The 15,439-nt window shown below is 38.9% G+C and overlaps 1 protein-coding gene across 2 annotated transcripts in view; it reads right to left on the bottom strand.

The window, feature by feature from the left end:
- Top1 (topoisomerase 1) overlaps positions 1–15,439 on the bottom strand; it is a 439,511-nt gene that overhangs the window by 318,475 nt on the left and 105,597 nt on the right. The window contains exon 4 of one of the 2 annotated variants that reach the window (XM_071662223.1): positions 13,145–13,393. In XM_071662223.1, coding sequence (XP_071518324.1) covers positions 13,145–13,393 — 249 coding nt within the window. The remainder of the gene's footprint in view (positions 1–13,144; positions 13,394–15,439) is intronic. The other variant, XM_071662230.1, reaches the window with a different exon arrangement.

Here is a 15,439-nt window from a genome sequence, read left to right as displayed (position 1 = left end):
CACCTCACACCACATATTGTCCTCAACATTTCATTTCTAATACATCCACCTCAGCCACACAACCCCATCTATAGCCCATGCCTCAAAACCATATAATATTGTTGAAACCAATATTTCTTCAAACATACCCATGTTTGCTCTCCGAGATATTGTTCTCGCCTTCCACACATTCTTCAACACTCACAGAACCTTTGCCCCCTCTCCCACCCTGTGACACACTTTCGGTTCCATGGTTTTCTCCATTCAAACTTACCTCCCAATTAACTTGTCCCTCAACCCTACTGAAACTTAAAACCTTGCTCTTATTCACATTTACTCTCAGCTTTCTTCTTTCACACACTTTACCAAACTCAGTCACCAGCTTCTGCGGTTTCTCACCCGAATCAACCACCAGCGCTCTATCATCAGCGAACAACATCTGACTCACTTCCCAAGCCCTCTTATCCACAACATACATCATACTCGCTCCTCTCCAAAACATTTGCATTCACCTCCCTAACAAAACCCACTCATAAAAAAAGTAAACAACCATGGAGACATCACGCACCCCTGCCACAAACCGACATTCACTGGGAACCAATCACTTTCCTCTCTTCCTACTCGTACACATGCCTTACATCCTCGATAAAAACTTTTCACTGCTTCTAGCAACTTCCCTCCCATGCCATATACTCTTAAAACCTTCCATAAAGCATCTCTATCAACTCTATCATATGCCTTCTACAGATCCATAAATGCTACATGCAAATCCATCTGTTATCTAAGTATTTCTCACATACATTCTTCAAAGCAAACATTTGATCCACACATCCTCTACCACTTCTGAAACCAAACTGCTCTTCCCCAATCTGATGCTTTGTACATGCCTTTATCCTCTCAATCAATACCCTTCCATATAATTTCACAGGAATACTCAATAAACTTATGCCTCTGTAATTTGAGCTCTCACATTTATACCCTTTGCCCCTATACAATAGCAATATCATGCATTCTGCCAATCCTCGGGCACTTCACTATGATTTTCTAATAAATTTCACAGCAATACCAACCAAACCCGCTGCCTTGCCAGCTTTCATCTTCCGCAAAGGTATCACTACCTCTTCTCTGTTTACCAAACCATTCTCCCTAACCCTCTCACTTCATGCACCACCCCGACCAAAACACCCTACCCTATATCTGCCACTCTATCATCTAACACATTCAACAAACCTTCAAAATACTCACTCCATCTCCTTCTTGCTTCACACTACTTGTTATTACCTCCCCATCTGCCCCCTTCACCAATGTTTCCATTTGATCTCTTGTCTTACACACTTTATTTACCTCTTTCCAGAACATCTTTTTATTCTCCCTAAAATTTAATGATACTCTCTCACCCCAACTCTCATTTGCCCTCTTTTTCACCTCTTGCACCTTTCTCTTGACCTCCTGCCTCTTTCTTTTATACATCTCCCTGTCCTATGCACTATTTCCCAGCAAAAATCATCCAAATGCCTCTCTCTTCTCTTTCACTAATAATCTTACTTCTTCATCCCACCACTCACTACCCTTTCTAATCTGCCCACCTCCCACACTTCTCATACCACAAGCATCTTTTGCACAAGACATCACTGCTTCCCTAAATACATCCCATTCCACCCCCACTCCCCTTACATCCTTTGCTCTCACCTTTTTCCATTCTGCACTCAGTCTCTCCTGGTACTTCCTCACACAAGTCTCCTTCCCAAGCTCACTTACTCTCACCACTCTCTTCACCCCAACATTCTCTCTTCTTTTCTGTAAACCTCCACAAATCTTCACCTGCGCCTCCACAAGAAAATGGTCAGATATCCTTCCAGTTGCACCTCTCAGCACATTAACATCCAAAAGTCTCTCTTTCGTGTGCCTATCAATTAACACGTAATTGAATAACACTCTCTGGCCATCTCTCCTACTTACATACGTATACTTATGTATATCTCTCTTTTTAAACCAGTCCTTTTTCAGCACACATATCTACAAGCTTTTCACCATTTCCATTTACAACACTGAACACCCCATGTACAACAATTATTCCCTCAACTGCCACATTACTCACCTTTGCATTCAAATCACCCATACTATAACCCAGTCTCGTGCATCAAAGCTACTAACACACCCACACAGCTGCTCCCAAAACGTTTGCCTCTCATGATCTTTCTTCTCATGCCCAGGTGCATATGCACCAATAATCACCCATCTCTCTCCATCAACTTTCAGTTTTACCCATATCAATCTAGAGTTTACTTTCTTACAATCTATCACATACTCCCACCACTCCTGTTTCAGGAGTAGCGCTACTCCTTCCCTTACTCTTGTCCTCTCACCAACCCCTGACTTTACTCCCAAAACATTCCCAAACCAATCTTCCCCTTTACCCTTGAGCTTTGTTTCACTCAGAGCCAAAACATCCAGGTTCCTTTCCTCGACCATACTACCTATCTCTCCTTTTTTCTCATCTTGGTTATATTCACACACATTTAGACACCCCAATCTGAGCCTTCCAGGAGGATGAGCACTCCCCGTGCGACTCCTTCTTCTGTTTCCCCTTTTAGAAAGTTAAAATAAAAAAAAGGAGGAGAGGGTGTCTGGTCACCTGCTCCCGTCCCCTTTAGTCGCCTTCTACGACACGTGAGGAAATAAAACAGAAATAAACTTAAAGCTTAAGAAATCAAAGTTCTAAATTTTGTAACAGAAGTAACACAGTTAGGAGAGAAGTAAAAAGACTTATCAATAATTTAGTATGAAAACAGTATTAAAAGAGAATGAAAAGAGAACCCAATAAATAGAAAAAAAAATGAAGAAACACATAAGTATTGGAACAAGTCCCTTGATATATGAAGATGGGGAAACCCACTATGACTGATAAAGGCAAAATATCAACCCTCAAAATTTTTGTCATTTTTGCACTAAAATGCTGCAACACAAATAAATATATTTGCACACATACAATACTAAAATTTACCTTCACAGTTTGAGAAGCACTAACACTAATAGATAAGTTGAAAACTAATAAAAGTCCAGGTCATGATCATTTCTCTCCACAATCAATTCAAATGTCAAACATGAAAATGCTGAACCATTAACCTATATCTTCAATATATCTCTCTAGGATACAATAGTATCAGAAGACCGGAGACTGGCAGACATTATCCCTATACTCAAAAAAAGCAAACTGTGAAATTCCAGACATCTACCAACCTATTAGCCTCAGGTCAATTGTAACTGAATTTCTGGAGTCAAATATCAAATACAAAATTGTACATTACCTTGAACAACATAGTCTGATCCATGATAAACAGAATGGATCTAGAAGACACAGATCATGCCTTACAAACCTCCTCAAATTTCACCATAAATTATTCAGTTCCCACGACAAATACAAAAAGCAATAGTTGTCACATTTCTAAACTCCCAAAGAGCATTTGACAGAGTCCCTCAATAAATTCATGCTTCAAGTCAGGGCTTTGGGGATTACTGGTCGTACATGAAACTTAGTCACATAATAAAAAGCAGAGAGTTACAATGAACAGTGAATCATCACAATGGTAACCCATTATGAGTAGGGTCCCTCAGGTATCCATTCTGGAACCTATAATTTTCATCATTCATATCAATGGCAATGATGAATAACGTGAGTGTCTAAATTTGCAGATACTACAAAGATTGGCAGTGCCATATTAAGAGAAAACAGGATAAGATTACAAAACAATCTAGATAAAACAGCTGAATGGTCTACAAAATGGTAAATGCCGTATGAATCAACATGTATCTCTCTATCTGTATCTAGATACCTGTTCCCTTCCAGGACTCCCTCAAGTGGGGTGACCATGGCAACAGTCTCTCCAAAACTAGTTAACTCCAGTGCTGCTTCTTAGCCCTTAGTGCCTCATCCTTAACAGACCACTGCCAGAGGGCAAGTCCAGTGCAGTGCTTGCAGAGGCTCCTACTTAATGTTCCAACTAACTATTACTACTTAATGCAAATGCCCAATGCTGCTACCTACTACTTCTACCTAATGCTCCTTAAAAAGCTCCTAACTTCTATCTATTGCTCCTAACATCTTACCAAAAGGCAGGGCTAGCACATAGCACTCACCACAGGAAAATCTAAACTTATGAAGAATGAGCTGTGTAAGTTTAGTGTGGTCAAGTGTTATGTGTGACAGGGAGAGAATATATGTTTGTGGGCAGGATGCTAAAAGTCCACGCGTAAGTGTGGCAGAAAGAAAAGACACAAGGGAGAAGCCTCTGAAAACACTACAATTGAGTTGCCCTCTGCAACTGGCCTGCTAAGATTGAAGCATTAAAGGCTACAAAACGGTAATAGGGTTCTTTTGCCGTGGTCATTCCCGTGAGGGGAGTTCCTGGAGGGAACAGGCATCAAAGATATAGACAGATAAATAGATATGTTGGCTGTTGCAAGAAGAAAACCACCAACATGAACTTCAATTAAGAAATGGTGAGCTACAAGATATGAGACACCCCTTTTGTCCTTTGAGGGTCATTGTCTCAAAAACTTTAATTTCTCCCAGCATTGTAATAACAATGCCAAAAAAGTAAGTACGATGTTAGAATTAATCAACAGAAACTTTACTTACAAAAGCAAAAATGCAATATTGCCACTATATCTAAGCCTACTTTAATCCCACCTCAAATATGCAGTGCAGTCCTTGGCCATCCATGTAAGTAAGGACACTTTTAAACTGGGAGTGTAGAAGCAAATAGCAACTAAAATGATTATTCCTTATATAACAAATCATATGAGGTTAGATATGTGGAGGAAGGTGGATGTGTTGGAAACGAGATGTTTGAGGACAATATGTGGTGTGAGATGGTTTGATCGAGTAAGTAATGAAAGGGTAAGAGAGATGTGTGGTAATAAAAAGAGTGTGGTTGAGAAAGCAGAAGAGGGTGTTTTGAAATGATTTGGTCACATGGAGAGAATGAGTGAGGAAAGATAGACAAAAGAGGATACATGTGTCAGAGGTGGCGGAAACAAGGAGAAATGGGAGACGAAATTGGACGTGGAAGGATGGAGTGAAAAAGATTTCGAGCGATTGGGGCCTGAACATGCAGGAGGGTGAAAGGCGTGCAAGGAATAGAGTGAATTGGAATGATGTGGTGTACTGGGGGGTCAACATGCTGTCAATGGATTGAACCAGGGCTTTGAAGCGTCTGGGGTACACCATGGAAAGTTTTGTGGGGCCTGGATGTGGAAAAGGAGCTGTGCTTTTGGTGCATTATACATGAAAGCTAGAGACTGAGTGTGAACGAATGTGGCCTTTGTTAGTCTTTTCCTAGCGCTAACTCGCGCATATGCGGGGGAGGGGGTTGTCATTTCATGTGTGGCGGGGAGGCGACAGGAACGAACAAAGGCAGCAAATATGAATTATGTACATGTGTATATATGTATATGTCTGTGTATGTATACACATGTATACATTGAAATGTATAGGTATGTATATGTGCGTGTGTGGACGTGATGTATATGCATGTGTATGTGGATGGGTTGGGCCATTCTTTCGTTTGTTTCCTTGCACTACCTCGCTAACACGAGAGACAGCAACAAAGTACAATAACAAATCATATGAGGTCAGATAGCAAGAGTTGAATTTGTTCTCTCTAAGTAAGAAGCAGCTCTGAGGCAAGTTCAACAATTTCAATGGAGGAAAATTTTCTATACGATAGCACCAGTTATACCATTGACTGTCAATGGATGAAAACTAGGATATTACACAAAATAATTTTTTACTAACAACAATACAGACATGTTGGATATTCCTTCAAAGCATGCTGGCCAGAACAACACTCTCAATATGCTCAATATTAAGCTTGATCATCACCTGTCACTCTCCAGTATTATATAATTCTTTTAACCAATCATTATATCATATTGGTATATAATACTACTTTCATAACCATGGAGCTTGCTCTGGCCACATTGCAGTGATGGATCAACATAAATTGACCCATGTAGCTTGCTTTAAGGGAACAAGAAGGAACTACAGTAAAATACCAAATGAGTGGACATTCATATCCACAAGTTCTACAGCATATAAAAGCTGGGTTAAGAAAAGCAAATTTTTGTTAGCCTTTGCTAATGCTATTTGGCAGTGTAATCCTTCCTCGTCAGGAGTAATACAAGTACAGTAATTCACAAGACTGGAACCCAGAGTTTATCATTATCTTTTTAACAAAAAGAGAAGGAATGCATGACATACTCATGTTCTTTCTAACTAACAACATTCATACAAAAATTTCTTTCCGGTACATAGTCCTCCAAGGTACTTTTTCTATCCGTTTCCCATCCATCATGTTACTGGAGGGAATAGAGTGGAGATACTCAATTGGTAGCCCAGGGGCCAAATCCAGCCTTGAGTGGTTTTTTATTGGCCCTTTGACAGGCTCAGAAAAACTAAAATATATTAATAAAATCAATTCAGTTATTGAAGCACTATAAAATTTTACATAAATAAGATTTTCATTGTGACCAACTCTATCAATTAGCTGAATGACACATGACGAATTGTAATTTTTCATTTCTTTGCATGTATAAGTGTTTAGAGAGAAAAAAAAAAAGGAGGTAAAATAAATGCATGGCCCTTCCATCAAATTGAGTTTCACAATCCAGCCCCACTCCTAAAGTAATTGAATAGCCCTGGAATAGAGGATGACAGAGCATTTGCTTTACTATCCTATTCTTTAATTGCTTTCAAAGGGACTGCATCTTTTTTGGCAGTGTTAAGACCAGATCACATCACCTTGCTTGGATTTAAGGGGTTATGTTTCAAAGAATGTTCCACGCCTGTCATACCAGCAGGCTATAATTTTCAAGTGCAGATTTGGAGCCAAACCTACCAGGATTTTGCATGATTAAATGATAAAATACCTCTCATTTATACTTCAGAAACTTCAGTTATTCCAAGTTTCTTTATCATGTCATTGCAAGCTGTGAAAGATCTTTAAACACTTTCTAACATCATAATGTTGCCTGCCTTTTAAGGTAATGTTAATACACAGCAGTATCCTATCGATGAGATTATTAGAACCTTGAAGAGTGTCATCACAGGGTTTTCTTTTTGTCTGGAAAGTCTACAAGGTCTATCCTACCATCTTTTTTGAAAGGGATCTGTTCCATAATTTTGTTTGCTGAAGGTAAAACAATCAGACACAACTGCCACAAGATCTTTCACACCATTTAATTGTGATATGATGGTGTCTGTGTCTATCCATTACTCTGTAATGCCTCTCTAATTCTTCACTTTCCCCATACAGGAGGAGTTGGAAATCATTTACCCTGAAATTCATTCTTTTCAGAGGTCCTCCACATGACTTTGTTTATACAAATGATCTCAAACAGCAATAGACTGGTCCTTTTGAGGCTATTTGTGATAGAGGGAGAAACAGAAACTCATACATTAGAAAGGTAAAAGTTAAAAGATACAGATATTTCAAAAAGAATAACCTGCAAATTGTCAGTGATTAAGGAGCAAATAATGCAAGACTTAAAACTAAATATTTATGAAGTCTATTCTTAAATGTACCTATAGTGCTGCTTTCAACCACTCCAATTGGCAAATCATTCCATATGTTAATAATCCTGTTGAAGTAAAAGTAGTTTGCCTCATTTGAAATAAAATGTTTGCCCGTGAGTTTTTATCCATCACTACAAGTGAAATCAGACAAATCAAGACTTTAGTAACATGGTATATCAAAATTATCAAAGCCTTTGATAATTCTGAATCCTTGTAACAGAATACCATTTAACATTCTCTTTTCTAAGCTTAATAGATATGTTTAATCTGCTCTCGTAAGATTTGTTTCTCAGCCCAGGAATCATCTTGGAAATTTGACAGTACACTTTCTCCATTCTTTGTCATTTTTTAGGTAGAAAGACCAAAACTGAACATAACATTTAAAATATCTGAACCAATGAACTGTATAGAGTAAGGATGATTTCCCTAAACTTACATTAAAAAGCCCTATGAATGAACTCAAGGATTTTGTTTGCTTTATTCACTGCTTCTGTGCACTGCTTTCTTGGTTACAGGTCACCAGAGATCATTATGCCCATGTAATTTTCCTCATTTACCTTCTGAAGTTCAACAGAATTCATACTGTAGCTTGCCTTTTCATTTTTGTTACTGATATGTGAAACTTTGGACTTGCTGATTTCAAAAATTCATTTGCCATATATAAGCCTGTCAGTTTCAAGTCCTGGAGCTTCAAGTTCATTTCTAGACATTTCCCAGCTTTGTAATATCAGCAAATTTGGATATCTTGCAATGCAGCCCATTACTGACATCATTCATACACATATGAGAAAGTGAACACCAGTCCCAAGACTGATCCCTGTGGCGCCCAACTTGTCATATCTAATTATCCAATTAGGTACAGCCTCATCAATGCCATGTGACTAAATTTTTGCTAGTAACCTTTGCTGCAGAGCCTTATCAACTGCTTTTTGACAACTTAAATGACATCAACTGCAATAATTTCATCAAACATACTGATACTATCACAGACAAAATCAAGTAGATTTGTCAGACATGAACAATTTCACTGGAAACCATTCTGAGAATCATTTATGAAATGGTGGTCCTCTAAATGGTTTACAATTCCATCTCAAATGATGGCTTCTATAAGTTCTCCAACTACAGACATTAAGCTAAATGAATGATAATTTCTAAGCAGTGACTTGTTACATTTTTTGAATACTGGTCTTACATTAGCAAACTTCCATCCATCCAAAACTTTTACCATAGCATATGAATTACTGAAAATGGCAGTCAAAGGCTTAACCATCTCATTTTTCCCTTCTTTCATTATCCTCAGATAGCACTCATGGCAGCCTGCCTTTTTTTTCTATTTTCCTACTGTTTATTGCTGACAGTATGTCCTCAGCTTTTAGGTAAATGTGTTGAACATTATTCTCCTCTCGTCACTGAAACTGGATGTGGGGCAAGGGTTGTCTTTGAATGGAATCAGATGCAAAAAACTCATTCAAGAACTTTGCCATGGTTTCGTTGAGTTGAACCAAGTCATTCTCATTAATCTAATGGACCAACTGACCAGGTAATAATTCTCTTGCATCTAGTAAAACTGTAAAACTCTAGGGTCTCTTTTGCTGTTTTCAGCAATACAAGCTTCACATTGAAGTTTGTCATATAACATATTTTTTTTATCAAATTTACATAACTTACTCTATAATGTTAGTCAGTGGTGTCTCCGAGATTCTGATGAGTTACTTTCTAAAACAACGGGCACAACTATATTTCCATATTCCACCAATTTGGCTTTGTTTTAGAAACAGACCATCTGCTATGCAGTGGCATGCATGTTTCCTCTACTGCTTTGAAGGTTTCACGGAAGCTTTTCTAAGTTATGTTCATGTCATTTTCATTGACCATATGCCAGTTTGAAGCCTATTAATCTTTTCTTCTGAAAAGATTTTCAAACATCTACTGTTATCTGCAAAGGATTTCATAAAACCATGATCATGTTTGCTTCAATGTCTGATGTAAAAAGAATGAACAGATGTTTGCTTCAATGTCTGATGTAAGAAGAACGAACAGATGTGCAAGTACAGTTACCTGGGGGACTGAGCTTTTTACTATGGATGCCCAGGATAAGCCTGACTTACATTCATGATGTTAGTGAAATAGACAGAAAAACTTAATAATTACTGAGCATGGGCAAGAGACAAATTGAGGACCACAACATCCATCAACCCACAAAGAAGAGATGAGACCTCATACAAGGACACCATAATGATAAGTGAAATTTTAAAAAACAAAGTAAATGACCATTCACAGAGTCAAAAAATAACCTTAACCCCAACAATGCTCTGGACATCGATCAAAGATTGCATAGCAGGATACTATCAATGTCAATCTATATATTCTATTTCCAAACTCAAGTTAAATGCTGAACACACAGAAGCCTCTACAGGGTGGCCATAAATGGCAATTCAAAGATGAGTCACTAACAGCCTCAAGCCCTCAGTTCCCACCTAGTTACCAGGAGTAATGCATCTTCTATCAGGACTCAACAGGGATAGGGTGCATCTAAAACACTGCTATGGATGCACCAAGTGCATTGCTGGCAGCCCCAAACGTCCACCTCATGAGGCATGCTATACCCATGCCTTCCTTATATGAGCACTCTTACCCTAAAAAATGAGAGTGCTGGATGAGCTCCTCAAATAAGGAAATAAATCTCTCGTTCTGATTTATCTGAAGATAACAATTAAGTAGAAATGAGCATGTTTGTGAAAGTGAGGATGATGCACTCATGAGAACGGAAAGAGAGGCCCCATACAGGACCAGCATGATCAAACATTAAGTCTACTAAAATTCTGTGGTTAGAAGGCAGAAGTTATTAGGTTATTAGGGTGAACGAATATCAGCTATGAAGTACTTCAAGGAGAACAAGATGTTTTGGAAATTGGTTAACAGTGCAAGAAAAACATAAAAATGAAAGGGAATATCAGAGAAGAGGGCAAATGGTGAAGTGATGAGGTAAAAAAGTGCTTAAGAGTACTATGAGGGACTCGTACATGTTTTGTGATACAGTGCCAGATGTAGGGTGCCTGGGCCAGGGAGGTATGCAAAGTGAGAGTCTTGGAAAGTGGTTTTGTAACAAGAAATGTGAAAACCTTGCATAAGATGAAATATGGCAAGGCAGCTAGAGTGGGGTGACTGTGTTGTTGATTGGTTAGTTAGGATTTTTAATGTATACATGGATCATAATGAAGTTCCTGAAAACTGGCAGAATGTATTTCAGTACTAAAAACATTGTATAAAGGCATGGGAGACAAATGTGAGTCTACCACGTAAACTGTTTGGAAAAGTGATTTAAAGTGATGACTGAAAGGGTGGCTGAAAGCATAGAGTATCAGATTAGGGAGGAACATAGCACTTTCAAGAGTAGCAGAATATAGGTAGATCATGTTTGCTTTGAAGAGCTTGGGTGAGAAAAATTGAAGAGAAACAGTGGGAGAGGATATATGAATCAGGTGTTTGCTTTCGAAGAATTTATATGACAAATACTTAAGAGGAACATTTATATGTGGCATTTGGACCTGGATAGAGCATTTGATAGCAATACTTTGTCAATAATAAGAATATAGAGTGTGGGAGGAAAGCTATCAGAATCATTGAGGAGTTTTTATCAAGAGAGTTAGGCTTGTGTGTGAGTGGAGGGCAAGTGTTTCCAGGTGAAGGTGTCATCATGACTTTTTATTTGTTTATGGATGGGTTGGTGAGAAAGGTAAATGTAAGGGGTCATGGAGAGAGGAGCAAGAATGCAGGCTGCCTGGGGGTGGGGGACTGATGGGCAAGTCAATTGTTTGTTGATGATAGAGTGCTGGTGACATATTCAAGTGAGAGCCTACAGAAGCTGGTTTCTTGAGTTTTTGGAGTGTGTGTGAAAGGAAAAAGTTGAGATTAACATGAATAAAAGCAAGGTTATTAGGTTTAGCAATGAAAAGAAAAAGGTTCTTTGGAGTAGGAGTTTGAGTGGGGAGGACATGGGAGGATGTGGAGTATATTAGATACACGGGAGTGAATTTGCAGAAATCAGAACCATGGAGCTAAAGTGACTTATTGGGTAGTGAGGGGGGTAAATGTCTTGGGCACAATGGTAATTATTGGACAGGATGGTCCCTGTCTGTAAGGGCAAAGATGGGAATGTTTGATGCTATAGAAGTCCCATCAGGGCTCACACAAAAATGTGAAGGATGGGGTGAATGTGTCTGAAATGAAGTTTATGAGGACAATGTGATATGTAAGGAAGGTTGAATAAGAAATGATAGGATAAGAGAGAGGTGTGGTAGTAAGAGGAGTACTATTCACATGAGTTTAAATAAAAAAGACAGACAACAGGAGGCCTGATTGGCCCATGACTGGGTTGTCTGGAAAAAAAAAGGGGGGGGGGGGGATCTTAACTTGACAAGTAAATGCAATTCCACTCAGTAGTTTTTTAAGCTATCACCAATTCCCTGCTGCTGCACATTAGCCTTTTAGTGTCCCTGTTACCGCTATTGTTTATACAGTTCATATCTGGCATTTTTCTCAGAGTACACCCAAATTTATCAAATATGTCTAAAATGACTTATGAAGGTATCTATAGTTTTAGCATTCACTATGTCTGATGGTAACTTATGAGCAAAGAGGCTGTGCTGAAGTAGTTAGGAGATATGGAGAGGATGAGTGAAGAGAGGATGACTTATAGGGTATACATATCAGAAGTGGAGGAAACAAGGAAATAAGGAAAACCACAAAGATGATAGAAGGATGGAATGAAAAATGCTCAGAGGGCACGAGGCCTTACCACGCAGGATGGTGTGAGGTGTGCAAGGGACTGAGCGAATTGGAACATTGTGATTTACAAGAGATAAGCTGTCAGTGGGCTGAACCAAGGAATGTGAAGATTACAGATACCATGGAAAGGTCTGTGAGGCCTGATTGTGGATGAAAGCTCTGGCTTCAGTACATTAAACATGACAGCTGAAGAGTGGATATTTGTGAATAAGGCCATTTCTTCATCATCTCTAAGCACTACCTTGCTACCACTGGAAATGACAAAAAAAGCTAACAGAATATCTATTCCCACAGGGTCCACTTCTTATATCCGTTTGTTCATGTCAATTAATGGTCAATGCTTTCCCTATTTTCTAAGTAATCTTACCAATCTTTATAAAACCTGTCTTATTGTGAATGTATTATCGAGTCCTCAAGTATTTTACTAAAACTTAAGCCTAAAAGGGGTTTATAAACGATCAAGAGGAATAAAAGCAGAGTAACAGAACCACTTGGTTTGGTTCACACCCAGTAAAACAACTATTTCAGAAAACTGAAGACCAAATCTATAAAAACTTTTTTAGGGAACCAAAAACAACAGCCATCAAAACTATGGAACTACATCAAAGCACCTAAAAACTAAATGAGAATAACTGAAGACCATGCAGCCAAAAAGATAAGGGCCTCTAATTACTTAAAGGTATTACATGTGATGCTATCTTTCCCAGGCATCATGCCAAAGTGTGAAATGATCTACAAGCACTAAAGATGGCTGATAAGCCTAGGAGCTTCCATCATATTTCAGCATAACTCAACACTCACCAACGGAATATCATCCTCCTCCTCCTCCTCCTCCTCCTCCTCCTCTTCATCCTGTTGCTCTTGAAGTTCTTCATTACTCACCAGTGGGATGTCATCCTCCTCATCCTCCATCAGCTCTTCTTTCACTGGCTCATTGATAACTAACTTATCTTCTTCCTCTGACTCAACTGGTTCCTCTTTCATGAGCAAATTTTCTTGAGATATCGACATAGGTTCCTCTTTCACTTCAACTTTCACTTCCATCTTAACCTATCAAAAAACAGAAAATTCATCAACATTCATTTTCATGCACAATCAAAAATAAGATGAATCAACTTATGCTAAGTTTCTGAAGGTGAATACTTAAGAATAGAGGGAAAAAGCAAACACAACTTCAAGTGATTCAATAGTACTCACCCTGTACACAAATTAAATCCCCAAGTGAGACTTGCACCAAACAACAATATACCTTCGATTCATATGATGCTATCTTTCCCAAGCATAATGCCAAAAAGTGTGTAATTATCTACAAGCACAAAGATGGCTGATAAGTCTAGGAGCTTCTATCGTATTTCAATGATTCATCTTGCTACCTCAAACGAATTGCTTCTTCCCTTAAGAAGTTCACTTAGGAAAATCCCTTATATATTTCTAGTCTATTTTTCCCTCATACCTACAACCATTGTAAAACAGGCCTCCTTGACCAACCTTTCAATAAAGATGTTGCTATGAACTCTTGCTTGAATGATAAAAAACAAATGGATCTGAAAAACCTGAAGCCTAAAAGAAATTTCCACTTTTCAAAGAGTGTTAATACTGAAGGTGCTTAAATGCTGTGCATTTGATTAATCAGTGTTTGGAGATTACACAAATTCCATCTTAAGGTGGCAAAAGCTTCAAAAAAACACAAAGCAGAGAATATAAAACAGCAATGCTTGTGCTTCAATAAAACAAGTACTCCACAAACTGCTGAAACAAAACTATTACAGTGTACCAATTCCTAAACATTTTGGCACAAGAGGAGCTTCATTAATTATTGGAAACTGCTTAAAAGCCCAACCCATGCCACACTAGCCTCTCTCAAAAAGACACAACTTTCATCTGCCATAAAATCTACAAACCTATTTCAGCTTTGGACGCTTTCAACCACATTCAATTCTATAGATTTTCTAACCCTTATACTATATACTACAGTGCCTACCAGTAAAGAACATTCATATTATATGGGAGTCAGATGATGCTGCAAGCCACAAACAAAAAATATCATGCACCTCAAACACCCACACATCCTAATAAAAAGTACACATACATCAGCCTGGTGTGCTGCTACATCTGCATGCCCATTATTGTAGTCATTTTCAGGAAAGAGAAAATTTCTGAGCTATTAGTGTTTATATTTTGATGAAAATGAGATCATTTGTTCACATTTATCAATTTCAATTTTTTTTTTTTTTTTTTTTGCCGCTGTCTCCCGCGTTTACGAGGTAGCGCAAGGAAACAGACGAAGGAAATGGCCCAACCCACCCCCATACACATGTATATACATACGTCCACACGCGCAAATATACATACCTACACAGCTTTCCATGGTTTACCCCAGATGCTTCACATGCCTTGATTCAATCCACTGACAGCACGTCAACCCCAGTATACCACATCGCTTCAATTCACTCTATTCCTTGCCCTCCTTTCACCCTCCTGCATGTTCAGGCCCCGATCACACAAAATCTTTTTCACTCCATCTTTCCACCTCCAATTTGCTCTCCCTCTTCTCCTCGTTCCCTCCACCTCCGACACATATATCCTCTTGGTCAATCTTTCCTCACTCATTCTCTCCATGTGACCAAACCATTTCAAAACACCCTCTTCTGCTCTCTCAACCACGCTCTTTTTATTTCCACACATCTCTCTTACCCTTACGTTACTTACTCGATCAAACCACCTCACACCACGCATTGTCCTCAAACATCTCATTTCCAGCACATCCATCCTCCTGCGCACAACTCCATCCATAGTCCACGCCTCGCAACCATACAACATTGTTGGAACCACTATTCCTTCAAACATACCCATTTTTGCTTTCCGAGATAATGTTCTCGACTTCCACACATTCTTCAAGGCTCCCAGAATTTTCGCCCCCTCCCCCACCCTATGATCCACTTCTGCTTCCATGTTTCCATCCGCTGCCAGATCCACTCCCAGATATCTAAAACACTTCACTTCCTCCAGTTTTTCTCCATTCAAACTCACCTCCCAATTGACTTGACCCTCAACCCTACTGTACATAATAACCTTGCTCTTATTCACATTTACTCT

This window comes from Panulirus ornatus, chromosome 1 (assembly GCF_036320965.1).
Source record: "Panulirus ornatus isolate Po-2019 chromosome 1, ASM3632096v1, whole genome shotgun sequence".
Classification (NCBI taxonomy): Eukaryota; Metazoa; Arthropoda; class Malacostraca; order Decapoda; family Palinuridae; genus Panulirus; species Panulirus ornatus.
The sequence above is the reverse complement of the archived record's forward strand: the minus strand, read 5'-3'. Positions and strand labels throughout refer to the sequence as shown.